Source organism: Pristiophorus japonicus, chromosome 10, assembly GCF_044704955.1.
Source record: "Pristiophorus japonicus isolate sPriJap1 chromosome 10, sPriJap1.hap1, whole genome shotgun sequence".
Lineage (NCBI taxonomy): Eukaryota > Metazoa > Chordata > Chondrichthyes > Pristiophoridae > Pristiophorus > Pristiophorus japonicus.
Window position 1 is genome coordinate 187,536,529 of NC_091986.1, and position 27,848 is coordinate 187,564,376.

The 27,848-nt window shown below is 43.8% G+C and overlaps 1 protein-coding gene and 2 non-coding genes across 3 annotated transcripts; all 3 read left to right on the forward strand.

Annotated features, from left to right (window-relative positions):
* The first annotated feature begins 6,422 nt into the window (after nt 1-6,422).
* Nucleotides 6,423-16,273, forward strand: rps3 (ribosomal protein S3). Its single transcript, XM_070892403.1, has 7 exons — nt 6,423-6,518; nt 6,712-6,842; nt 10,613-10,706; nt 11,433-11,527; nt 13,340-13,527; nt 14,574-14,776; nt 16,206-16,273. The coding sequence occupies exons 1-6, from the start codon at nt 6,489-6,491 to the stop codon at nt 14,771-14,773; spliced, it is 738 nt and encodes a 245-aa protein (XP_070748504.1). The 5' UTR covers nt 6,423-6,488; the 3' UTR covers nt 14,774-14,776; nt 16,206-16,273.
* LOC139275447 (small nucleolar RNA SNORD15) lies at nt 10,828-10,975 on the forward strand. The gene has a single exon (XR_011595724.1). It is a non-coding gene; the product is annotated as a small nucleolar RNA SNORD15 (small nucleolar RNA).
* A 641-nt stretch (nt 16,274-16,914) lies between the features above and the next one.
* LOC139275446 (small nucleolar RNA SNORD15) lies at nt 16,915-17,056 on the forward strand. Its single transcript, XR_011595723.1, has one exon. It is a non-coding gene; the product is annotated as a small nucleolar RNA SNORD15 (small nucleolar RNA).
* Nucleotides 17,057-27,848: the final 10,792 nt, after the last annotated feature.

Sequence of the window (27,848 nt, forward strand, 5' to 3'; positions counted from 1 at the left end):
TGGCCAAAGAGGGGAGCAGGGTGTTTCGGGTCAAACTTTCAAATGGACTCATTCACCGAAAACACTTGGACCAAATCAAACTCAGATTCACGGACTATCCTGAGCAACCCACCTTGGATCCTACTTTCTTTGACCCCCCCAACATACACACCAGTGGCAACCGACACCACTGTTGGCCACGAAACAGAACCCATCACCCACAGCAGCCCAGCAGGGCTCACCACACGTGGCAGCCCAGCAAGGCCAGCTGCACTGCAGCCCAGCGAGGGGCCAGCAAGCGATTCACCAAAACCAGCATTTGCACCGAGACGATCAACCAGGGAAAGAAAGACTCCAGATCGACTCACCTTGTAAATAGTTACACTGTTGACTTTGGGGGTGGGGGGGAGTTTTGTTATGTATATAAACTTGTATATATCTTGTACAGCCACCAGAGGGCTCATCCCCTGGAGTCCCAAGGAATCCCACAATCCCTTGGGAGCACAGGTACTTAAGGAGGCCTCACAGGCTGGAGAGGCACTCTGGAGACCTGCAATAAAAGACTAAGGTCACACTTTACTTTGAGCTCACAGTATTCAGTCAGACTCTTTATTCATATATAACAAGTAGACTTTCCATATTCCTCTGGAATATTGCTGCAGCCGAGCGAATTCCAAACGGGCACCTATGGTAAATAAACAGTCCTTTGTGCGTATTAATGCACGTAAGTCTCTTTGACGTCTCAACCAACTCCTGCGTCATATAGGCCGACGTCAAGTCCAGTTTTGTGAATGACTTCCCTCCGGCTAGCGTCGCAAACAAGTCATCAGCCTTCGGTAACGGGTACTGATCTTGTTTTGAAACCCTGTTGATCATTGCCTTGTAGTCTCCACAGATTCTGACTGTGCCATCACTTTTCAGTACAGGAACAATGGGGCTGGCCCATTCATTAAATTCGACTGGTGATATGGTCCCTTCATGCTGGGATCTGTCCAATTCAATTTCGACCTCCTCCCTCATCATATACGGTACTGCCCGAGCTTTATGATCGACGGGTCTTGCATCTGAGCCCACGTGGATCTGCACCTTGGCTCCCATGAAGTTCGAACGGCGAGGGGAACTTGCTCAATACTTGCGTACATGTATCTACCGACGATGACAGTGCCTTTATGTTGTTCCAGTCGCATCTGATTTTCTCCAACCAGCTCCTGCCGAGCAGCGTTGGGCCATTGACTGGAACAATCCACAGCGGTAACTCGTGAACCGCACCGTTATACGACTCATTAATTTGTGCACTGCCAATCACATTTATCAGTTCTTTGGTGTACGTGCGCAGCTTAGTATTAACAGGGCTCAGCCTAGGCCTCACAGTGTTAGTATCCGACAGCTTATTAAATGCCCGCTCGTTCATGATCGATTGACTTGCCCATGTGTCCAGTTCCATCGGTGTATCCCGTTAAACTTCACATTAATCAAAATTGGTTTACTCTTGGTTATGAAAGAGTACAGTCCATATACTTTCTCCTCTGGCATCTCGGATTGCGTATCCGGATCCGAGCTAGTCTGACTCTCATCCTCCACGTGTTGTGTCGCAGCTCGCTTGCTCATCTGCGGACACTTGCACTGGAGATGCCCCACTCTCAGACAGCCTTTGCAACTATATTGCTTAAATCGGCATTGCTGGTGCCGATGATTTCCCCCACAACGCCAACATGGAGAAGTTGGATACATTCCCGCTGGCGGACTTTGGGCAGCCACAGGTTTCGCGAACGCAGCCGCATAGGCCCTGCCATGTGCCACTCTGCCGAACGCCGAATCAATCGCATCTACAGTACTTGCTGAGGTTCGGTTCTTCACTGATAGTTGCTTTAAACTCCTGTCCATCGTCATACATGATTGAGCGATCTGGATGGCCCTTTTTAAATCCAACTCCTCTACCGCCAGAAGTTTGAGCAGGATCACCTTGTGGTTGATACCGATAACTGGTTGTCAGACAGGAAGCAAAGAGTAGGAGTAAATGGGTACTTTTCAGAATGGCAGGCAGTGACTAGTGGGGTACCGCAAGGTTCTGTGCTGGGGCCCCAGCTGTTTACACTGTACATTAATGATTTAGATGAGGGGATTAAATGTAGTATCTCCAAATTTGCGGATGACACTAAGTTGGGTGGCAGTGTGAGCTGCGAGGAGGATGCTGTGAGGCTGCAGAGCGACTTGGATAGGTTAGGTGAGTGGGCAAATGCATGGCAGATGAAGTATAATGTGGATAAATGTGAGGTTATCCACTTTGGTGGTAAAAACAGAGAGACAGACTATTATCTGAATGGTGACAGATTAGGAAAAGGGGAGATGCAAAGAGACCTGGGTGTCGTGGTACATCAGTCATTGAAGGTTGGCATGCAGGTGCAGCAGGCGGTTAAGAAAGCAAATGGCATGTTGGCCTTCATAGCAAGGGGATTTGAGTACAGGGGCAGGGAGGTGTTGCTACAGTTGTACAGGGCATTGGTGAGGCCACACCTGGAGTATTGTGTACAGTTTTGGTCTCCTAACCTGAGGAAGGACATTCTTGCTATTGAGGGAGTGCAGCGAAGGTTCACCAGACTGATTCCCGGGATGGCGGGACTGACCTATCAAGAAAGACTGGATCAACTGGGCTTGTATTCACTGGAGTTCAGAAGAATGAGAGGGGACCTCATAGAAACATATAAAATTCTGACAGGGTTAGACAGGTTAGATGCAGGAAGAATGTTCCCAATGTTGGGGAAGTCCAGAACCAGGGGTCACAGTCTAAGGATAAGGGGTAAGCCATTTAGGACCGAGATGCGGAGGAACTTCTTCACCCAGAGAGTGGTGAACCTGTGGAATTCTCTACCACAGAAAGTTGTTGAGGCCAATTCACTAAATATATTCAAAAAGGAGTTAGATGAGGTCCTTACTGCTAGGGGGATCAAGGGGTATGGCGAGAAAGCAGGAATGGGGTACTGAAGTTGAATGTTCAGCCATGAACTCATTGAATGGCGGTGCAGGCTAGAAGGGCCGAATGGCCTACTCCTGCACCTATTTTCTATGTTTCTATGTTTCTATGTAACAAAGAAGTCCCGCAGTATGTCTGTCAACACCGTCCCGAACTTGCACGGTCCCACTACACGTCTCAGGTCGGCAACGAATTCCGCCGCGCTCTGGCCCTCTGATCGAACATGTGTATAAAACCCGTATCTCAAGATGATGATGCCGTCGTCTAGCTTGAAGTGCACCCGTACCAATGTACACAACTCCTCGTACGTTTTCTCTGTTGGATCACTAGGCATGAGTAGATTCTTTATCAGACCGTAGATCTTTGAACCGCACACAGTGAGGAACACGGCCCGGCGCCGATCTGCATCGTCGACCCCCTTCATTTGTTTGGTCATGAAGTACTGGTTCAAACAGCTCACAAAGTCTTCCCAATCTTCTCCCTCCATGAATTGCTCTAAAAATCCAATCATGCTCATTTTGCAAACAAAAGTTCTTGTATTCTCGTCGCCAAATGTTATGTATGCAATAAAGGTACAAACTGAGTACTGTTTAACTGTTTAACCTTGTTCTGCTTTATTATGGCCCAAAGTGCCTGACTCTCAAAATGGCTGGCCTTTTATACCCGAGCAGCACCATGTGCATGCTGCTCAGTGGCCTCAAACCATCTGGTGGCTACAAACAGCATGTACATACATGACAATGGGTGAACGGGACGGTGCGAGTTAGGATACGCGCAGCAGAATTTTGTCTGAGCTCAAGTTTGGCGAGGAATCTGGCCAGTAGAGTATTTTGCTTTTGTTTGAGTGTTTTCAGCAATTCTGTTTCCAAATTGTGAACCTTGACTCAGTGGTAGCACTCTCGCGAATAGGTTTTGCAGCAGAGTTTTGAATCAGCTCAAGTTTAGCGAGGGAGTCTGGCCAGGAGAGCAATGGAATAGTCGAGTTTAGAGATAACAAAGGCATGGATAAGCAGATGAGCTGAGGCAGGGGCGGAGATGGGCAATTTTACGTAGGGAGAAGTAGGCGGTCTTGGTGACGGAGAGGATATGAAGTCGGAAGCTCAGCTCGGGTCAAATAGGACGCCATTGTTGTGAACAGTCTGGTACAGCCTCAGACAGCGGACAGGGAGACTGACGGAGAATCGGTGGTTACGGAATGGAGTTAGTGACGAAGACAATGGCTTCGGTCTTCCCAATATTTAATTGGAGGAAATTTCTGCTCATCCAGCACTGGATGTTGGACAAGAAGTGTGGCAAATCAGAGGCGATGGAGGGGGCAGACAGGTGGTGGTGATGTGGCACAAATCGAAGAAGAGCAGGGGAGTTATCCCCGGTGCCCTGTCCAATATTTATCCCTCAACCGGCATCACTAAAACAGATTATCTGGTCGTTATCATATTGCTGTTTTTTTTTACTCTATCTGTAGCAGCACCACCTTTGGGGAGTCAAACAATCTATAACGTCTTAATCAGCTTCCAGCTCACAACCCTTTTTAAATAATACAGTTCAACCATGTGCCATGTTAAACGGGCACAACCACCAGAACCTGCAAATTAACAAAAAAACATTAAAGGGAACCTTAATAAATCAAATTAAAATCTAACTTCCTGCCATTACCATTTGAATTTGGGCCATCATCCCTTCTCTCTAATCTCACCTTTCTTCCAACTTATCACAGACCTAGGCATAAATGGTTAATTCTCGGGTTGGCAATCAGTAGCTAGTGGGGTGCCGCAGGGATCAGTGCTGGGAGCCCAACTATTTACAATTTACATTAACAACTTGGAAGAAGGGACTGAGTGTAACATAGTCAAGTTTTCTGACGATACAAAGATGGGAGGAAAAGCAATGTGTGAGGAGGACACAAAAAATTTGCAAAAGGACATAGACAGGCTAAATGAGTGGGCAAAAATTTGGCAGATGGAGTATAATGTTGGAAAGTGTGAGTTCATGCACTTTGACAGAAAAAAATCAAAGAGCAAGTTATTATTTAAATGAAGAAAGATTGCAAAATGCTGCAGTACAGTGGGACCTGGGGGTACTTGTGCATGAAACACAAAAGGTTAGTATGCAGGTACAGCAAGTGATCAGGAAGGCCAAGGAATCTTGGCCTTTATTGCAAAGGGGATGGAGTATAAAAGCAGGGAAGTCTTGCTACAGTTGTACAGGGTATTGGTGAGGCCACACCTGGAATACTGCGTGCAGTTTTGGTTTCCATATTTACGAAAGAATATACTTGCTTTGGAGACAGTTCAGAGAAGGTTCACTAGGTTGATTCCGGAGATGAGGAGATTGACTTATGAGAAAAGGTTGAGTAGGTTGGATCTCTACTCATTGGAATTCAGAAGAATGAGAGGTGATCTTATCGAAACGTATAAGATTATGAGGGGGCTTGACAGGGTGGATGCAGAGAGGATGTTTCCACTGGTGGAGGAGACTAGAACTGGGGGCATAATCTTAGAATAAGGGTCCGTCCATTTAAAACTGAGATGAGGAGAAATTTCTTCTCTCAGTGGGTTGTGGATCTGTGGAATTCGCTGCCTCAGAGAGCTGTGGATGCTGGGACATTGAATAATTTTAAGACAGAAATATACAGTTTCTTAAACGATAAGGGAATAGGGGGTTATGGAGAGTGGGCAGGGAAGTGGACCTGAGTCCATGATTGGATCAGCCATGATCATATTAAATGGCGAAGCAGGCTCGAGGGGCCGTATGACCTACTCCTGCTCCTATTTCTTATGTTCTTTATGTTCCCTTTTGTTCTTTCTTCCCCTCCCCCTTTCAGTGCTTGTTAAGAATCTGTTCTTTCTGAACGCTCTCCAGTTCTGATGAAGGGTCATCGATCCAAAATGTTAACTCAGCTTTCTCTCCACAGCTGCTGCCTAACCTGCTGAGATTTCCAGCATTTTCTGTTTTTATTCCAGATTCCAGCATCCACAGTATTTTGTTTTTGTATTTTAAATTAAATTTTGTTCCCAGTTGTAATAATGCACTACAGTCCCTTCGGTGCCCATCGGTCCCGGAAGGCCTCAAGCGTACTGGTAGACACTGCGTGCTCCATCTCCAAGGACACCCTGGCGTGAACGTACCCGCGGAAGAGAGGCAGGCAATCGGGCTGAACAACCCTACACATTGCTGTTTGTGGGAGCTTGCTGTGCGCCAATTGACCGTCGCGTTTCCTACATCACAACAGTGACTACGCTTCAACAAAGTACTTGATTGTCTGTAAAGCGTTTTGGGAAGTGTTAAGGTTGTGAAAGGCGCGACAGCAATATAATTTCTTCGTTTTCCTTTCAGCTTTTCTGCATCTGAAGGGTTTTTGCCGCCCAGTCACACTTGCTTTCAAAAGAAAACTACATAACCCATAAGACCTCTGCACCACGTGATCCGATAGTCTTCGTTCCCATTGGCGAAAAGACTTCCAGCGGAAGTAGTTCCACGGTTAAATTATTTCCGCCCGCGCGGCAACTTCCTTTTCCGCGCAACTCCGCGAAGCGAAATGGCGGCTCAGATATCCAAGAAGCGAAAGGTGAGGCGAGGAAATGGGCCAGGGGCGGGAGGATGCGAGGAGCCGGCGCGCAAATAATGGGTGGGTTGAGTCGGTGAGTGTGCTGGGCGTGTGTGGGGGGGCCGGGCCGAGCGCTGGCGGCGGGCGATGGCGGAGGATGGCTGTGGATGGTGTCCCCTGTGCCTAACATGGCGCCGGCGTTCTCTCCTTTTAGTTCGTGGCGGACGGCATCTTCAAGGCCGAACTGAACGAGTTCCTGACCCGCGAGTTGGCCGAGGACGGCTACAGCGGCGTGGAGGTGCGAGTCACACCGACCAGGACCGAGATCATCATCCTGGCGACCAGGTAAAGAGAAGAGGTTACTGCGGGCCCAGGGCCCTGCCTGGCCGCTGCAGCTCTGGGTGAGAATCTCACTGTACCTAACCAGGGGCGGCAGCAGGGCTCATCCGCTAGCTGGGCTATGGGCATCAGGTTCCTGATGATACCAGAAATGTGAGGGTACACCCATCAGGAAAGGATGAACAGGCTGGGTCTCCCTTCAAGAGATTTTTTTTTAAACTATGAAATGTGGATATAAAGAGAGTGTTTCCACTTGTGGGGAACAGCATAACTAGAGGCCATCAATATAAGATAGTCACCAAGATGATGGAAGATGCCTGTGCTTGGATTTTTTTAACGTGTGGTGGCCGTTGCTGACCAGCCACCACACGGCCTTGACACAGCTAGGTCTTGGTCTAGTAGCAAGGATTAACGAAGACGACTGGAGACGAGACCAACTCTGCTGCACAGACCTAGTGTGCGCACACATCGCAATGTGGGCTGGCCCCTGCTGCCCCTGGGCCCTGAATTCGCGCCTCTCCTGGGCCCCGATCACGTCCCTCTACAGTATCTCGCCCCTCCTTTGCCCCGATCTCGCCGCTCCTGCTGTACCTGCCCATGCTCCAATCACCGACCTAGACCCTGGTGATGTTCCTTTTCACTGCTATTGCTCTCCTGCTCCAGCACGTGCTGCACCCTGGAGTGTTTTGCTGCCACGCTGCTCCTTTCACTCCCCGGCCTGCTCCGATGGTGCTCGCAGGCCAGGGGCCACGCAGACTGCTGGGCTAAGCTGCGTGGCCCCCGGCCTACCAAGAAATCCAATATGGAATTCAGAAGAAACTTCTTTAACCAAAGAGTGCTGAAAATGTGGAACTCATTACCACAGGGAGTGGTTGAAGTGAATAGATTAAGGGTAGACTAGGTAAGAATATGCTCATCGTTAGATGAGAAAGACGGATGCAGGCTTGAATTGGGCATAAACGCCGGCATGAACTGGTTGGGCGGAATGGCCTGTTTATGTGCTGTATATCCTATGTAAAGAACTATGTTTGCAAAGCGTCATCTCCTGAACTGAGCAAGGCCATAATACAACAAACTACGTTCATTGTGATTACCGGCCATTTCAGTATTGGTGCTTTTTCTCTAGAATTTTAAATAGTTTAGAAAATGCTGATAGTGGTGGCAGGAAGTCATGCATCAATATCACATCATTGAGACTCTTGATAGCGTGTGAGTAGAGTTGTGATCAAATTGCTTCTATATATGTAAATTGTGGCTCAGTAGAAGCACTCTTGAGTTGGAAGGTTCTGGGTTCAAATTCTGCGGCTGAGACTTGAGCACATAATCTAGACAGGTATTTCGGTGGAAGCGCTGCATCAGTCTTTCGGGTGCTCTCTCAGGTGGATGTAAAAGATCCCATGGCACTATTTGAGAATTAAATCCCCTGCTCTTCTTCCAATCATAGAATTATAGAAATTTACAGCACAGAAGGAGGCCATTTCGGCCCATCATGTTCACACCGGCCGACCAAAAGCTATCCAGCCTAATCCCACTTTTCAGCTCTTGGTCCGTAGCCCTGTAGGTTACGGCAGTTTAACTGCACACCTAAGTATTTTTAAAATGTGGTGAGGGTTTCTGCCTCTACCACCCTTTCAGGCCGCGAGTTCCAGACCCCCCCACTACCTTCTGGGGAAGACATTTCCCCATATATCTCCTCTAAACCTCCCCCCAATTACTTTAAATCTATGTCCCCTGGTTGTTGACCCCTCTGCCAAGGGAAATAGGTCATTCCTATCCACTATCTAGACCCCTCATCAATCAACATAACAAAAACTGATTATCTGTAGATTGCTGTTTGTGGAAGCTTGCTTTGTGCAAATTGACTGCTGCATTTCCCATATTGCACCAGTGACTACGCTTCTCAAAAAAAGTACTTCTTTCACTGTAAAGCGCTTTGAGATGTCTGTGGTCTTGAAACACGTTATATAAATGTACGTTTTTCTTTTCACTATCTGAGGTGCCATCTTTCTGGTGAGATGTTAAACCAGAGTCCCCTCGGGTGGATGTAAAAGATGACCCCCATAGCACCATGTGAAGAGGGGAACTCCTGGCCAATATTCATCCCTCAACCAATATCACGGGTTTTCTGGTCATCTCATTGCTGGAAATACTCAGCAGATTAGGCAACATCTGTGGAGAGAGAAACATAATTAATGTTTCAGTTTGATGACCTTTCATCAACTGCCTGGCCTGAGCATTTCCAGCATTTTTTATTTCAAATTTTCAGCATCTGGAGTATTTTGACTTTCAGACAAATACTCTGCTCATTACAGCAGGGTGTTCCCACTTGGAGAATGTTCATATATATATAGCACTATTCCCATCCTCGGGATATCCTGAAATACAACCAGTCGATCATTTTTGGAGTGTAGTCACAAATGTGTGCATGCCATGTGGGCCATATACACCGTTTAACTTGCACATATCTCAATCTGTGGATTCTAGCTGCTTTGAACTTGCATTTTACTGTCAATGAGGCAAAAGTGTTAAGACTAGTCCTTTCCAAATTTCCATGCCCACAAAATACACACCAGAGTAAAAAATACAAGCACAGATAGAATTGTTGCCATGGTTTGTAGGCTGGATATTGCCCAGAGACTAATCTGGACCCCCTTCTTGTGGTATTGAGTGCTGGTCAGGGCTGGAATGATTTGCTATGTTCTGTTGGTGGTGGTGGGGGGGGGAAGGGAAGAGATCATGAATAGACTATTGTTCTGACATAAATAACTGGTATAAAACTGGGCGCAAATGGCTTCCATATTGCTTTGTATCTAACTCATAATTGTTCTTTTTCCACTTGGAAGCAAATTCTAAGCTACATGCCAAGCAATCTATATGTAGTTACATCATGTCTGCTAAATAATTTGCATTTGTGGCTGCACATTTACTGTGAGTGACTTACACAACAGAAGAAATAGGAGTAGGCCATTTGGCCCCTCAAGCCTGCTCTGCCATTCAATAAGATCATGGCTGATCTGACTTACAATACTGATCTGACCCTGTAAAATTAATTTTCTTTGTGCATCTAGTTGAAAAATTGCCATTTCACATTGAAGAAAAAAGAAAACTTGTGAAATTCAATATGATTTGGCAGAGCCAAACTTGCATGCACTGAGGTTTTCCCCACTGATATTTAATTTGTTCTTGTCGATTTACATTGGTCCACATCTATTAAACAGCTGGACTTGCACTGCACGTTTTGGGAGTCTTGTATCTTGGGCTCAAGTGCATTCAGCAACTTTTTTGAGTTATACTGTCACTTTTGCATCCTACAGCTAGGAGTTGCACAGTGCATGCCATTCCCCCATCCCAACTAAACACTCCAGGTCTGAATTTCAACAGTGACAAAGGTCAGTGTTGGATTTTGTGATGTATATCTTTCTCTTTTAGTACTGAGTATCATCAATATTAGTTCTTCTGTAGTCTTAATCTTACATGCAAGTTTAATTGGATTATGGGGAACAGATTTGTGAGGTAAATTGCAATGCCCAGCTCTAATGTGTTAAAGTACCTTTTTAAGCTGGTGAATTACTTGGGACTGTACTTCAACTGTTGGATTACTTTTTAAAACTTTTTAAACATTGTAAATAGTAGAATTGCTAACCATGATCGAGTGGTCCCTTTGTGAAATAATTTGCTTTAGACAGAATTTCCAAAAAAACCATGTTAGACTAGAATATGTGTTGCATGAATGATTTGGTTTAATGGACAAAGTAGCTTTTAAAATTATTTCTCAGGACTCAGAATGTGCTGGGTGAGAAGGGTCGCCGAATCCGTGAGCTGACTGCTGTCGTTCAGAAGCGATTTGGTTTCCCAGAGGGAAGTGTTGAGGTAAGTGAATTTTATTGGAGAATGGTTTTCTCCTGAGACTCAATGGTTGTCCTTTTTTGGCTGCAGAGGCTACCCCCTCAATTAGCTGGAGCAATATTTCCTCCCTCGCTGTTGCTGTCCCCTTCAGTGATGATGCTTGATGACGAGTCTGATGGGATATGTCCTGTATCAGGATTCCTGCTACAGTTGGCACGTTCTGTGCTGCTGCATTTGGGGTCCTGAGCAGCATGTCCTTCTTTTGCTGACTTAGAGGCATTTGTCTGAGAAGGTTTCAGTGTAAAAGTTAACATTATAATCAAAGCTCTTTTGAGACAAGACCGCTCATAATTTTCCTGTGGTTAATCACAAGTCTTTTGTAGAATAAATCTGTCGAGGGATTTAGTGCCGTGGTTTGAATGGTAATTCCCTGTACATAATCAAATGGGATTTTTTTAACTAAGATTGTGACTTCCCTTGCGTGTTACAGCTGCCAGACTTTGTTACAGATACAAAATAATCTTAAAATGTTGTGGCTTAAGATGGAGCCAGAAACTGACCAGCAGGTTCCAAGTTGTAAAGTGTCCTCTGACACGCCAAGACACTTTAATGCCACAATATCTAATTGTAAAGTAAAAGGGCAGGACTGCACCTAAGCGGAAATGATAACATTTAGTTGTTAGAGATTTAAGCCATAGCAGCAATGTAATATGTTTATTCACTTTGACCTGAATTTTTCTTGTTCCCAAGCTCTATGCTGAAAAGGTTGCCACTCGAGGGCTTTGTGCCATTGCTCAGGCAGAATCTCTGCGCTACAAGTTGCTGGGTGGCCTGGCTGTGCGTAGGTAAGGTGATGGAGTTGATTACTCACAACATTGTTTCAAATTGTTCTTTATGTAAAACTCTGGAGTAAGAATTTGGGGACTTGTAAAGCTAAAGGCATCAAATCAAATGGCACTAATTTTGGGAGCATACAGCTGCAGACTGGGGCTATTTTGCAAAATAGAAGCTTCTTGCATTTACATCACAAATTTAATGTCAGTGCAAATCATTTCATTCATACCAAAGCTAAACCTACATAATACAAGTCGTGTTATGGTCTGAATTGAGTCCAAAGTGGAAGATAGCTCTGATACAAGGTCAGGCCCAACTATGATTTCAAGCTGCATTTCCACCAACTGCAGTGTCACTGCAAAGTGAAACCACTTTTCAGTGATGCTATGTTTACACTGTAAATGCAGCCTGAGATTGAGTGTGAAACGCAGAGCTTTTGTTTTCCAAATTTTACTGACTTAGGTTATAATTCTCATTTGTGGACCATTTTGACGCCTTACTGGGCCTGGAGTTCTTCAGAGGCACTAGTAAGATTGATCGCTAAGTAGGATTCTTGTGATGGCTGTGGGTCCACTTGTAGCTTGTGGCAAGAATGCTCTATCTTGGTTTAAATGATTTCTGCTAAGGTAGTGATCGAGATGCTGTAATTGGTCTGGGTTTCCCTGGGATAATGATGGGGGTATAGTCAAGGCTGCTGCTCCTAATCACTAGTCCATGAGCTGTATTAAAAAGTGTATGCAAATTTGTGATGGGGGGAGGGGGGTGCACGGAGACAGTATCGGTGTCCTCCAAGATCGAATGATGATCTGCGTTCATTGTGAGGAATGGCTGTTTTGACAGTGTAACTGCGTGTACCAACACACAGGTTAGTATGCAGGTACAGCAAGTGATCAGGAAGGCCAATTGAATCTTGGCCTTTATCGCAAAGGGGATAGAGTATAAAAGCAGGGAAATCTTGCTACAGTTACACAGGGTATTGGTGAGGCCACACCTGGAATACTGCGTGCAGTTTTGGTTTCCATATTTATGAAAGGATATACTTTGGAGGCAGTTCAGAGAAGGTTCTGGAGATGAGGGGGTTGTCGTATGAGGAAAGGTTGAGTAGGTTAGGCCTCTACTCATTGGAATTCAGAAGAATGAGAGGTGATCTTATCAAACCGTAGAAGATTATGAGGGGGCTTGACAAGGTGGATGCAGAGAGGATGTTTCCACTGATAGGGGAAACTAGAACTAGATGGCACAATCTTAGAATAAGGAGCTGCCCATTTAAAACTGAGATGAGGAGAAATTTCTTGAGGGTTGTGCATCTGTGGAACTCCCTGCCTCAGTTGTGGAAACTGGGACATTGAATAAATTTAAGACAGCAATAGATAGTTTCTTAAACGATAAGGGGTTATGGGGAGCGGGCAGTCAGGTGGACCCGAGTCTATGATCGGATCAGCCATCATCGTATTGAATGGTGGAGCATGCTCGAGGGGCCGTATGGCCTACTCCTGCTCCTATTTCTTATGTTCTTAAATGGAACTACTTTATGAATCACCAGGAGGGAAGAAAGTGGGTAGAAGGTTAGGCCCAACTCCGAATTCAAGCTGTAGTGTCACTCGGAAGACTGGAGCATTCTTTTAACAATGTAAAACTCATCAGTCAGATTGTCCAGTGCATTCATTCCAAACATAATCTAACTTAAATGTGTCATGGTTACCACCTCCTGCCCAGTAATCCTGTTTTGCATTCTGTTGTAGTTAGTTGTCCAAATGCTTTTTTGTTGTTTGTGGTGCTGTTAAACCGAAGAGATTAAATGTGGACCTTCCCCCTCCCTCCAGAGCCTGCTATGGTGTCCTCCGCTTCATTATGGAAAGTGGAGCCAAGGGCTGCGAGGTGGTAGTTTCCGGAAAACTCCGAGGCCAGAGAGCCAAGTCCATGAAATTTGTTGACGGTCTGATGATCCACAGTGGTGATCCTGTGAATTACTATGTTGATACAGCTGTGCGTCATGTACTGCTGAGACAAGGTGAGTTAACGGGCTTTCACGGAGTACAAAGGTATTGACGGATGTTCTTTCCAAACCTCCACAAAATGTTTTCTCCTTTCCTGAGGCTGCTGTAGCATGATTTCATTGCTGCCAGTATCTCTGGTATCTTGTCTATGTGCCCTTCATGTCTGAGCATAGACGGTGAATGTCATTGGGTTTTTTGATAAGAGTGCGGGGCATCGCAGTTGAGCTAAATTTTGCCCTCATCCCTGTGCATACTTCCACAGTGCATTATTCCATAGGAGGCAGGAACATCAGATTTTCTGGTCCCCTCTGATGGTGTACAAGAATGCAGCATCTTCCTATCTTGTTTTGTTGAACCTTCAGCTGTTTGAGACAGTTTGAATACATTTCTGGCCCTTCCACCTGTTTATTTTAATGGATCAAATCTATTGATGGCTATACTGAGGGACTGTGGCACTCCAAAGGAATGAGATCCAAGGTGGTTTTTTCTGGTCTATAAAAGACAATAATTTTCCGTAAAACCTGCACGTTCTGGATGTTGCTATCGCTGGGACTTGTTTCTTTGGCAAATTGCCTACCTGTAACTCCAGTTAATTTTCCGAGCAAAAAGCTTAATCGCCGTCTACAATCAAACTTGGCTGTTATACAAACGTCCATATGGTTGATTCCTTTTGATTTGCTGCAATAGTATTAGTTACAGAAAAGTAGATGATTACAGCACCAAATCACAACATGCTGTGACTTTTAAGGTCATCGGTTTGGGCAAATCTTGAACTGAATTCTTGTGTTAATTTGAAGTGGCTTTGTGCTTTTTTTAAAAAAAATTATCTGGTATAATGGAATGTTTTTCATAATTTGGATTAAGAGTAGACTAATGGTTGAATTTATCATACACACTTTAAATACTTCAATGGTTCTGAAGTTGAACCCAAATTCTTTTTTTTTTTAAATAGAAACAGCTCCTTTTATAATGCTGTATAAAATAGTGATTACTGTTTTAAAGATGTGCTTGGTGGCTTCATGTATATATTGAATTCTAAAGCTGATTCATTCACTTACAGGTGTATTGGGAATTAAGGTTAAGATCATGCTGCCTTGGGACCCAAGTGGCAAAATTGGTCCCAAAAAACCTCTGCCTGATCATGTCAGCATTGTTGAGCCCAAGGATGAGATCTTGCCAACTACACCCATTTCTGAACAGAAGGGAGGCAAACCAGAGCAGCCTGTTATCCAGCAGCCTGGACCAGTTCCTTCTGCATAATTGGTAAGATATTAGTCCCTTCCTCTACCTGGTAAGGGTAAGGACTTGACATGTATGGAGACATGTTATGTGCTAGATTTCTGGCCTTTACTACTCAATGGGCAGCAAGCTTCCGCTGTTAAGTGTTTTAAAATAGATTTTGTTTTAACTTTGGCTATCTGTATTTGCTTCCATTTGAAGATGTGCTTCACATTTGGATAACAATTATTAGAATGGTTATGGTACTGAGATGGCAACTCTGGTTGAGAGATTCCCTGTCAGAAGTTGTGAAATTGAATTCAATGATTTGGGTCACTGTGGGCTAGCCACATGAGGGAAAATGACCCATAGAATCATAGAATGGTTAAAGCACGGAAGAACGCCATTCGGCCTGTCGAGCCTCTGCCGACTCAGCTTGTCCCACTCCCTTTCCTTGTAGCCCTGCAATTTCTTTTCCTTCAGATACTTATCCAATTTCCTTTAGAAAGATCAAATTGAGTCTGCCTCCACCACTCTTTCCCAGCAGTGCATTCCAGATCCTAACCACTCGCTGCGTAAAAAAGCGTTTTCTTACAAAGCCTCCGGTTCTTTTGTCGATCACTTTAAAAAAAATCTGATCTAGTTCACTAATGTCTTTTTGGTGAAAGGAATTGACAGCCCTCCCTGGACTGGCCTACTTGTTACTCCAGTCTATCACTGATTGATTTAATGCCCTCTGAGTGGCCTTGCAATCCACTCCATTGTAAAATAACTTAAAAGGGCAGCCCACCACCTTCTCTAGGCAACTGGAGATGGACAATAAATGTGACCTTACCCATGCCCTGACAACAATCTTTGAAATGAAGAGTTGAGGCATAATTTACAAAGTTCCTCCTGACACTAGAAACTTTGCAGTAAGGATGTGGTTCAAGAGACTCTGAGTTTAGGCTGTGGGTGATTTTCATGGATCTGGGGATTAATTAATCAGTATGAGCTCAGTGTTTCTCGGTTTGATCTTTGAAGACCTAAACCTTTCCAGTAGAAATTCTGCTGTGGTGTGGCATGTAAATCTCATTAGCTTTGACCTGTTTGGGATGGGGGAGAGACTTACCTTGGGGATTGCAACTTTATATTTGGAAATATAATTGCAAGAATTGACTTGCTCAATGAAAATGTCTAGGCTACAACCTGCGGTTGTCATGGGAATTCCTTCTACACCGCATCTTACAATTTTTGACTTGATTCCTTCAATGATGATGCTTGATGACGAGTCTGACTGGACGTAGCCTTGCTTGGGAGTCTTGATCCAGTTGGCATGTTTTGTGCTTCTGAATTTGGGCTCCTGGGCAGCGTATGTCTTCTGTTGGTGACTTCTGAGGCATTTGTCTGAGATGGGTTAAGTAACAAATGTGTGCAAGTAGTTTACTAGCTTAAGCTCAATTGTGTCTAACTTGTGCTTTTTCTGTCTCTGCAGGTATGCCAGCATCTGAAAGAAATTACTAATTTTCTGTAATTGTTTCAATAAAACAAAAGAAAAAAGTTGCTGCTTGTTTCAATTAAATAAACTTTTATCACGTTGCCAGTCTACAAACTTGCAAATACCAAGACTGCGCTTTGTCCCAAAACTTAAACTGCTGTTAAATGTTACATCGGGACCACTGTTCGCGCTAAGGTGCGCGCACACTCCCTGAACGGTCCCATGCAGGCTGCTCGCTGCCTTTTACATTGTAAATGCCGCACATGCACAGGAATTTAAAGGGACAGTGCATTAAAAGAAACAGCCGCGCAGAACAAAGCGCAGCTTGCAGGGAACCTTGAAGGCCTGCGTGACTTTAAAAAAAAATTCAAACACTGTCCTTTTGCATTGATGGATGGGCCACGTAGACTTCTTGTATATTTTGACAGAAACTTTGTTAGTTGTCCTAAAATGTTTGGAGGTTGATCTCTCGCTTACTAGTGAAGCTGCGATTTTAAAGAAAAGGCTAAAAGCTTTCATGTATCTGACTCACCAGTTGCTGAAATACATAGCAGCAGCGTCCAATTTTTGTACCTATTTAGACAGTATGTTGGTATCCACAAGATCCGTGGATTGTAAAATAAGCTATTCAATTGCTCTTCAAAGTTGCAACTAAACGTATGTGAGCTAGTGATAAAGATGGAGAAGGGGAAAGTTGGATAGGTTCCTTCAGTGATGACACGATGACGAGTCTGATCGGGCATGTATTGTCAGGATTCCTAATAACAGTTTGTACGTTCTGTGCTGCTGGATTTGGGTTCCTGAACAGTGTGTCTTTCTGGCGACTTAGAGGCATTTGTCTGAGAAGGATTAAATAACAACCACTTATGAATTATTAGGTTCCTTTACTCTAGTTTGTGCAGAACATTCAAGTTATGTGGCAGGCTAATTGGTTCACAGTTCCTGTAAAATTCTCAACAGAAATTGGAACATTGTACGATTTGGAGAAACAACCCAATTTCTCCCGAGGGTTTGCATAGTTTCTGCATTTGTTGATTCCATTTACATTAGTACAGCGATCTATGTTTCATTTGGAATTTGGACAATTTGAATAAAAGTTGTCAGTTTTTGTGTAGTTACAGAAACACTGATATAAAAATGCTTTATTGGTTTCTGTCCCACAGCTGGCACTCCTGCTGCATTTAGGCTGCTGGCAAAGTCCAGGCACTCTTATTTGGCAGTCTGGGTGATCTTGCTTTATGTCCAGCTGCATACTTCAAGCTGCACGAAGCAACTTTGGCTCTTAATCGCATATTACGGATAACATTCATAGAATGATTATAGCACAAAAAGAGGCCATTTGGCCCATTGAGCCTATGCCGCCTCTGCATGAGTACATAAGCTAGTACCATTCCCCCACCCCGTAGCCCTGTAAACTTTTTTCCTTCGGATACTTAGCCACTTCCCTTTTGAAGGCCACAATCGAATCTGACTCCACCACCCTTTCATGTAGTACATTCCAGGTCCTAAACACTCACTGTGTAAGAGTTTTTCCTTGTGTTGCTTTTGGTTCTACCAATCGCCCTTAAATCGGTGACCTCTTGACCCTTCCCCCAATGGATAGAGTTTCTATCTACTGTCTAGACCCCCATGATTTTGATCACCTGCGTCAAATCTCTTTGTTCGAAAGAAGACATAGTCCACTTTCTCCAGTTTATCCACATAACTGAAGTCCCTCATCCCTGGCACCATTCTCCAGAATTTTTTCTGCACTCTCTTTAAGGCCTTCACATTCTTCTAAAAGTGCAGTGCCCAGAATTGGCCACGCTGCCCCAGTTGGGGCTGAACTAGTATTTTATAAAGGTTCATAAATTCACTGCTTTTGTACTTTCTGCCTCCATTTGTCCACCTGCCCTGCCACTTTTAACGATTTGTACACCTAGATCTCCAGTTTCTGTTCATGTACCCCCTTTAGAATTGTACCCTTTAGTTTATATTGCCGCCTCTCATTCTTCCGACCAAACTATCACTGTGCAATTTTCTGCATTAGGTTTTCATCTGCCATATGTCCGCCCCTTCCATTAGCTGGTATGTCCTCTTGAAGTTTATTGCTCCTCACTTCACTATACTTCTAGGTTTTGTCATTACAGATTTTGAAATTGTGCCTTTCAACCTAGTCATTAATATATTCAAGAAAAGCAGTGGCTCTATTACTGACCCTTGAGGAAATACTTTTATCACGTTGCCAGTCTATAAACTTGCAAATACCAAGACTGCGCTTTGTCCCAAAACTTAAACTGCTGTTAAATGTTACATCGGGACCACTGTTCACGCTAAGGTGCGCGCACACTCCCTGAACAGTCCCATGCAGGCTGCTCGCTGCCTTTTACATTGTAAATGCCCCACATGCACAGGAATTTAAAGGGACAGCGCATTAAAAGAAACAGCCGCGCAGAACAAAGCGCAGCTTGCAGGGAACCTTGAAGGCCTGCGTTGACTCTTTTTGTTAAAACTATCACTGTCCTTTTGCATTGATGGATGGGCAATGTAGACTTCTTGTATAATTTGACAGAAACTTCGTTAGTTGTCCTAAACTGTTTGGAGGTTGATTTCTCGCTTACTAGTGAAGCTGCAATTTTAAAGAAAAGGCTAAAAGCTTTCATGTATCTGACTCACCAGTTGCTGAAATACATAGCAGCAGCGTCCAATTTTTGTACCTATTTAGACAGTATGTTGGTATCCACAAGATCCGTGGATTGTAAAATAAGCTATTCAATTGCTCTTCAAAGTTGCAACTAAACGTATGTGAGCTAGTGATAAAGATGGAGAATGGCGCAGTTAATTCAGAGATCATAGTCCAGAACTGAAAGACGGGTAACTTTGAAGGGATGAGGTGTGAATTGGCTAGGATAGATTGGCGAATGATACTGAAGGGGTTGACAGTGGATGGGCAATGGCAGAAATTTAGAGACCGCATGGATGAACTACAGCAATTGTACATCCCTGTCTGGCATAAAAATAAAGGGAAGGTGGCTCAACCGTGGTTATCAATGGAAATCTGGGATAGTATTTAAGCCAAGGAAATGGCAGCGAACACGGGGACTGGGAGAAATTTAGAACTCAGCAGAGGAGGACAAAGGGTTTGATTAGGACAGGGAAAATAGAGTACGAGAGGAAGCTTGCAGGGAACATTAAAAAGGACTGCAAAACCTTCGATAGATATGTAAAAAGAAAAAGGTTAATAAAGACAAACGTAGGTCCCCTGCAGTCAGAATCAGGGGAAGTCATAACAGGGAACAAAGAAATGGCAGACCAATTGTACAAGTACTTTGGTTTGGTATTCACTAAGGACACAAACAACAAAGGGGGTCAGAGGGTCTAGTAAGAAGGAGGAACTGAGGGAAATCCTTATTAGTTGGGAAATTATGTTGGGGGGGATTGAAGGCCGATAAATCCCCAGGGTCTGATGGTCTGCATCCCAGGGTACTTAAGGAGGTGGCCTTGGAAATAGCCGATGCATTGACAGTCATTTTCCAACATTCCATAGGCTCTGGATCAGTTCCTATGGAGTGGAGGATAGCCAATATAACCTCACTTTTTAAAAAAGGAGGGAGAGAGAAAACTGAATTATAGACCGGTCCGCTTGACATCGGTAGTGGGTAAAATGATGGAATCAATTATTAAGGATTTCATATCGGCGCATTTGGAAAGAGGTGACATGATAGGTCCAAGTCAGCATGGGTTTGTGAAAGGGAAATCATGCTTGACAAATCATCTGGATTTTTTAAGGATGTTTCCAGTAGAGTGGACATGGGAGAACCAGTTGATGTGATGTATTTGGACTTTCAGAAGGCTTTCGACAAGGTCCCACACAAGAGATTAATGTGCAAAGTTAAAGCACATGGGATTGGGGGTAGTGTGCTGACGTGGATTGAGAACTGGTTGGCAGAGAGTAGGAGTAAATGGGTACTTTTCAGAATGGCAAGCAGTGATGAGTGGGGTACTGCAAGGTTCTGTGCTGGGGCCCCAGCTGTTAACATAGTACATTAATGATTTAGATGAGGGGATTAAATGTATCCAAATTTGCGGATGACACAAGTTGGGTGGCAGTGTGAGCTGCAAGGAGGATGCTATGAGGCTGCAGAGTGACTTGGATAGGTGAGTGGGCAAATGCAAGGCAGATGAAGTATAATGTGGATAAATGTGAGGTTATCCACTTTGGTGGTAAAGACAGAGACAGACTATTATCTGAATGGTGACAGATTGGGAAAAGGGGAGGTGCAACGAGACCTGGGTGTCAGTACATCAGTCATTGAAGGTTGGCATGCAGGTACAGCAGGCGGTTAAGAAAGCAAATGGCATGTTGGCCTTCATAACGAGAGGATTTGAGTACAGGGGCAGAGAGGTGTTACTACAGTTGTACAGGGCCTTGGTGAGGCCACACCTGGAGTATTGTGTACAATTTTGGTCTAACTTGAGGAAGGACATTCTTGCTATTGAGGGAGTGCAGCAAAGGTTCACCAGACTGATTCCTGGGATGGCAGGACTGACATATCAAGAAAGACTGGATCAACTGGGCTTGTATTCACTGGAGTTCAGAAGAATGAGAGGGGATCTCATAGAAACGTTTAAAATTCTGACGGGTTTAGACAGGTTAGATGCAGGAAGAATGTTCCCAATGTTGGGGAAGTCCAGAACCAGGGGTCACAGTCTAAGCATAAGGGGTAAGCCATTTAGGACTGAGATGAGGAGAAACTTCTTCACCCAGGGAGTGGTGAACCTGTGAAATTCTCTACCACAGAAAGTTGTTGAGGCCAATTCACCAGATATGTTCAAAAAGGAGTTGGATGTAGTCCTTACTACTAGGGGGATCAAGGGGTATGGCGAGAAAGCAGGAATGGGGTACTGAAGTTGCATGTTCAGCCATGAACTCATTGAATGACGGTGCAGGCTAGAAGGGCCGAATGGCTTACTCCTGCATCTATTTTCTATGTTTAGACTGGTGTAACATTTGTAATTTTCCAGTCCTCTGGCACCACCCCTGTATTGGGTAAAGAGGATTGTAAGGTTATGGCCAGGACCTCTGCAATTTCCTTCTTTACTTCCCTCAGCATCCTTTTAAGTACAGGCAGGTTTTCTAGTACCTGTCAGTTATGATCAAATCCAGTATCTCAACTACCTCTTTCAAATACTGAGGCAGCCTCTCTTTGGTAAAGTCAGATACAAAGTACTCATTTAGTACCTCTGCCATAAGAACATAATAGGAGTAGACCATACGGCCCCTCGAGCTTGCTCCATCATGAAGTAAGATTATAGCTGATCATCGACCTGAACTCACCTTTCCTGCCCGATCTCCATTTTCCTTGATTTCCCCATGACAAAAATGTATATCTCAGCCTTGAATCTTTTCAGAGACTGTCCCTCTAAGGTAGAGTATTCCAAAGATTCCTCTAAGTGAAGAAATTCCTCGTATCTGTCTTAAATGGCCTACCCCTTATCCTGAGACTGTCCCCTAGTTCTAGACACAAGCTAGGGGAAACAACCTCTCAGAATGTACCCTGTCAATCCCCTTTATAATCTTGTATGTGTTGATGAGATCACCTCTCATTCTTCTAAACTCCAGAGAGTACAGGCCCATTCTATACAATCTCTTATCATAAGACACTCATCTCATCCTGGGAATCAATCGAGTGAACCTTTGTTGCACTGCTTCCAAGGCAAGTGTATCCTTCCTTAGATAAGGAGACCAAATTTGTACAGTACTCCACACGTGGTCTCACCAAGACCAAGACTCCAACCCCCTTGCAATAAAGAAACATTTGCCTTCCGTAATGCTTGTGTGCTAGCTTTCTGTGCTTCTTGCACAAGGGCACCCAAATCTCTGAACATTTTTAAGTTTCTCACCATTTAAAAAATAATTGTTTTTCTATTCTTCCTACCCCTATCAAAGTGAATAATCTCTCATTTCCCAACATTATACTCCATCTGTCACGTTACTGCCCACTCACAGTCTGTCTACATCCCTTTGCAGACGCTTTGTGTTCTTGCAGTTTACTATTCCACCTAACTTTGTATCATCAGCAAACCTGGATACATTAAACTCAGTTCCTTCATCTAGCTAATTAATATAGATTGTGGCACCCCATTAGTTACAACCTGAAAAAGCCCCGTTTATCCCTATTCTGTTTTCTGTCCATTAACCAATCTTCTATCCATGCTGATACATTACCTCCAATCCCATGATCCCTTATCTTGTGCAATAGCCTTTTATGTGGCCCCTTATCGAATGCCTTTTGGAAATCCAAATATACTACATCCACTGGTTTCCCCTTTATCTACCCTGCTAGTTGCATCCTCAAAAAATTAATACATTTGTCAAACACGATTTCCCTTTCATTTGACCATGTTAAGATTTTCTAAGTTTCCTGACACCACTTATTTAACAATGAATTCCAGCATTTTCCCGACAACTGATGTAAGGCTAACTGGCCTGTAGTTTCCCATTTTCTCTCTCCCTCGCTTAAATAAAGGTGCTATCTTTCAATTTTCTGGATCAATGCAACCACTATCTGCAGCCACCTCTTTTACAACCTTAGGATGTAGGTCGTCGGGTCCAGGCGATTTGTCGGCTTTTAGTCCCATTAGTTTAGTACTTTTCCCCTACTTACAATGAATTATATTAAGTTCCTCACCCTCATTAGACCTTTGGTTCCCTCCCATTTTAGGGGTGCTTTTTGTATCTTCTACTCTGAAGACATACAAAATATTTGTTTAATGTTTCTGCCATTTCCTTATTCCCCATAATAATGTCTCCTGCCTCAGCCTCTAAGGGACCAATGTTTAGTTTTGCTACTCATTTTTACATACTTGTAGAAGCTCTTACAATCTGTTTTTATATTTCTTGCTAGTTTTCTCTGTCGATTTTTTTCCCCTTATCTATTTTTTGGTCATCCTTTGCTGGCTTCTGAAACGTCGAATTCTCAGGCTTACTACTATTCTTCGCAACATAAGCTTTCAATCTAATGCTATCCTTAACTTCTTTACAAAAGCAAAATACTGCAGATGCTGGAATCTGAAATAAAAACAAAAGGCTGGAATCTGAAATAAAAACAAAATGCTGGAAATCAGAGCGGGCCAGGCAGCATCTGAGGGAAGATCAAAACTTCAAGAAGTTCTGCTCCACAGATGGGATTTCCATTTGTCTCTTCATCGACCTGAAATGTTAACTCTATTTCTACAGATGCTGTCTTACCTTTAATTAGAATATTTCTTTAAATGCGAGCCACTGCTTATCTACTGCCATACCTTTTAATCTATTTTCCAATCTACCTTAGCCAACTTGGCCTTCATACCTATGTAATTGTCTTTATTTAAGTTTAAGACTAGTTTCGGACTTGGGAAAGTTACTCTCGAACGAATTGTGAAATTCTATCGTATTATGATCACTGCCTCAGAGGATCCTTTACTATGAGATTTCTAATTGCCTCCATGTGTAGCTTCAGTTTGGTCCCTAATTGACCCCACCCATCCTCTTGCTACCCGTTTACTATTTATATGCCTCTAGAAGACTTTTGGATTCCCTTTTATGTTAGCTGCCAATCTATTCTCATAATCTTTCTTTGCCCCTCTTAATTTCCTTTTTCACATTCCCTCTGACATCTGTCATACGACCCCCTTTCCTTTATCTCTTTTATCATCCAGGGAGCTCTGACTTTGGTTGTCCTATTTTTTTCCCCCCTCGTGGGAATGTACCTCGACGACCTGAACCATCTCTTTAAAGACAGCCTATTCAATTATAGTTTTGCCTGCCAATCTTTTACCCAGACCGGATCCATTCTCAACCCACTGAAATTGGCCTTCCTCCAATTTAGAGTACTTTTACTCTAGAATGCTCCATGTCCTTTTCCATAGCTAATCTAAACCTTATGATACCATGATCACTGTTCCCCAACTGACACTTGCTGTACTTGACCCACCTCATTCCCCAGATCCAGCCTCCTTACTCGTTGGGCTAGAAATTTACTGATCAAGAAAGTTCTCCTAAACACAGTTCAGAAATTCTTCCCCCTCTCTACCTTTTACACTTACTATCCCAGTCTGTATTAAGATAGTTGGAGTCCCCCATTATCACTACTCTATAGTTAAGAACATAAGAATTAGGAACAGGAGTAGGCCATCTAGCCCCTCGAGCCTGCTCCGCCATTCAAAAAGATCATGGCTAATCTGGCTGTGGACTCAGCTCCACTTACCCGCCTGCTCCCCATAACTGTTAATTCCTTTAATGGTTAAAAATCTATCTGTGATTTGAACAATTCAATGAGCTAGCCTCAACTGCTTCCTTGGGCAGAGAATTCCACAAATTCACAACCCTCTGGGAGAAGAAATTCCTTCTCAACTCGGTTTTAAATTGGCTCCCCCGTATTTTGAGGCTGTGCCCCCTAGTTCTAGTCTCCCCGACCAGTGGAAACAACCTCTCTGCCTCTATCTTGTCTATCCCTTTCATTATTTTAAATGTTTCCATAAGATCAGCCTTCATCCTTCTGAAATCCAACGAGTAAAGACCCAGTCTACTCAATCTATCATCATAAGGTAACTCCCTCATCTCCGGAATCAGCCGAGTGAATCGTCTCTGTACCCCCTCCAAAGCCAGTATATCCTTCCTTAAGTAAGCTGACCAAAACTGCACACAATACTCCAGGTACGGCCTCACCAATACCCTGTACAGTTGCAGCAGGACCTCCCTGCTTTTGTACTCCATCCCTCTCGCAATGAAGGCCAACATTCCATTTGCCTTCCTGATTACCTGCTGCACCTGCAAACTAACTTTTTTTTGGGATTCATGCACAAGGATCCAAAAAGAGTTACATGCACAAGGACCCCCAGGTCCCTCTGCACCGCAGCATGTTGTAATTTCTCCCCATTCAAATAATATTCCCTTTTACTTTTTTTTTTCCAAGGTGGATGACCTCACATTTTCCGACATTGTATTCCATCTGCCAAACCTTAGCCCATTCGATTAACCTATCTAAATCTCTTTGCAGCCTCTCTGTGTCCTCTACACAACCCGCTTTCCCACTAATCTTTGTGTCATCTGCAAATTTTGTTACACTGCACTCTGTCCCCTTTTCCAGGTCATCTATGTATATTGTAAACAGTTGTGGTCCCAGCACCGATCCCTGTGGCACACCACTAACCACCGATTTCCAACCCGAAAAGGACCCATTTATCCCGACTCTGCTTTCTGTTAGCCAGCCAATTCTTGATCCATGCTAATACATTTCCTCTGACTCCGCGTACCTTTATCTTCTGCAGTAACCTTTTGTGTGGCACCTTATCGAATGCCTTTTGGAAATCTAAATACACCACATCCATCGGTACACCTCTATCCACCATGCTCGTTATATCCTCAAAGAATTCCAGCAAATTAGTTAAACACGATTTCCCCTTCATGAATCCATGTTGCGTCTGCTTGATTGTACTATTCCTATCTAGATGTTCCGCTATTTCTTCCTTAATGATAGCTTCAAACATTTTCCCCACTACAGATGTTAAACTAACCGGCCTATAGTTACCTGCCTTTTGTCTGCCCCCTTTTTTTAAACAGAGGTGTTACATTAGCTGCTTTCCAATCTGCTGGTACCTCCCCAGAGTCCAGAGAAATTTGGTAGATTATAATGAATGCATCTGCTATAACTTCCGCCATCTGTATTAATACCCTGGGATGCATTTCATCAGGACCAGGGGACTTGTCTACCTTGAGTCCCATTAGCCTGTCCAGCACTACCCCCCCAGTGATAGTGATTGTCTCCAGGTCCTCCCTTCCCACATTCCTGTGACCAGTAATTTTTGGCATGGTTTTTGTGTCATCCACTGTGAAGACTGAAGCAAAATAATTGTTTAAGGTCTCAGCCATTTCCACATTTCCCATTATTAAATCCCCCTTCTCATCTTCTAAGGGACCAACATTTACTTTAGTCACTCTCTTCCGTTTTATATATCGGTAAAAGCTTTTACTATCTGTTTTTATGTTTTGCGCAAGTTTACTTTCGTAATCTATCTTTCCTTTCTTTATTGCTTTCTTAGTCATTCTTTGCTGTCTTTTAAAATTTTACAAATCTTCTAGTTTCCCACTAACATTGGCCACCTTATACGCATTGGTTTTTAATTTGATACTCTCCTTTATTTCCTTGGTTATCCACAGCTGGTTATCCCTTCTCTTACCGCCTTTCTTTTTCACTGGAATATATTTTTGTTGAGCACTATGAAAGAGCTCCTTAAAAATCCTCCACTGTTCCTCAATTGTGCCACCGTTTAGTCTGTGTTTCCAGTCTACTTTAGCCAACTCTGCCCTCATCCCACTGTAGTCCCCTTTGTTTAAGCATAGTACGCTTGTTTCTGACATTACTTCCTCACCCTCAATCTGTATTACAAATTCAACCATACTGTGATCACTCATTCCGAGAGGATCTTTTACTAGGAGATCGTTTACTATTCCTGTCTCATTACACAGGACCAGATCTAAGATAGCTTGCTCCCTTGTAGGTTCTGTAACATACTGTTCTAAGAAACAATCCCGTATGCATTCTATGAATTCCTCCTCAAGGCTACCCCGTGCGATTTGAGTTGACCAATCGATATGTAGCTTAAAATCCCCCATGACTACTGCCGTTCCTTTTTCACATGCCTCATTATTTCCTTGATTATTGCCCGCCCCACCGTGAAGTTATTATTTGGGGGCCTATAAATTACGCCCACCAGTGACTTTTTCCCCTTACTACCTCTAATCTCCACCCACAATGATTCAACATTTTGTTCATTAGAGCCAATATCGTCTCTCACAACTGCCCTGATATCATCCTTTACTAACAGAGCTACCCCACTTCCTTTCCCTTCTTGTCTATCTTTCCGAATCGTGAGATACCCCTGTATGTTTAATTCCCAGTCTTGGCCACCCTGCAACCATGTTTCTGTAATGGCCACCAAATCATACCCATTTGTAATGATTTGTGCCGTCAACTCATTTACTTTATTTCGAATGCTGTGAGCGTTTAGGTAAAGTGTTTTAATACTAGCTTTTAAACCATGATTTTTAGTTTTGACCCCTCCTGCAGCTCCTTTATATTCAGTGGCCCTTTTTGTTTTTTGCCTTGGGTTTCTCTGCCCTCCACTTTTACTCATCTCCTTTCTGTCTTTTGCTTTTGTCTCCTTTTTGTTTCCCTCTGTCTCCCTGCATTGGTTCCCATCCCCCTGCCATATTAGTTTAACTCCTCCCCAACAGCACTAGCAAACACTCCCCCTAGGACATTGGTTCCGGTCCTGCCCAGGTGTAGACCATCCGGTTTGTACTGGTCCCACCTCCCCTAGAACCTGTTCCAGTGCCCCAGGAATTTGAATCCCTCCCTGCTGCACCACTGCTCAAGCCACGTATTCATCTGCGCTATCCTGCAATTCCTATTCTGACTAGCACGTGGCACTGGTAGCAATCCCGAGATTACTACTTTTGACGTCCTACTTTTTAATTTAACTCCTCGCTCCTTAAATTCGTCTCGTAGGGCCTCATCCCTTTTTTTACCTATGTCGTTGGTACCAATGTGCACCACGACAACTGGCTGTTCTCCCTCCCTTTTTAGAATGTCCTGCACCCGCTCCGAGACATCCTTG

Bases quoted from the DNA above. Each gene is read 5' to 3' on its own strand.
- rps3 (XM_070892403.1), top strand. From the start codon at position 6,489: ATGGCGGCTCAGATATCCAAGAAGCGAAAG. The intron at 6,843-10,612 runs GTAAAGAGAAGA...ATTATTTCTCAG, and splicing joins ATCATCATCCTGGCGACCAG to GACTCAGAATGTGCTGGGTG. The intron at 13,528-14,573 runs GTGAGTTAACGG...ATTCACTTACAG, and splicing joins TCATGTACTGCTGAGACAAG to GTGTATTGGGAATTAAGGTT.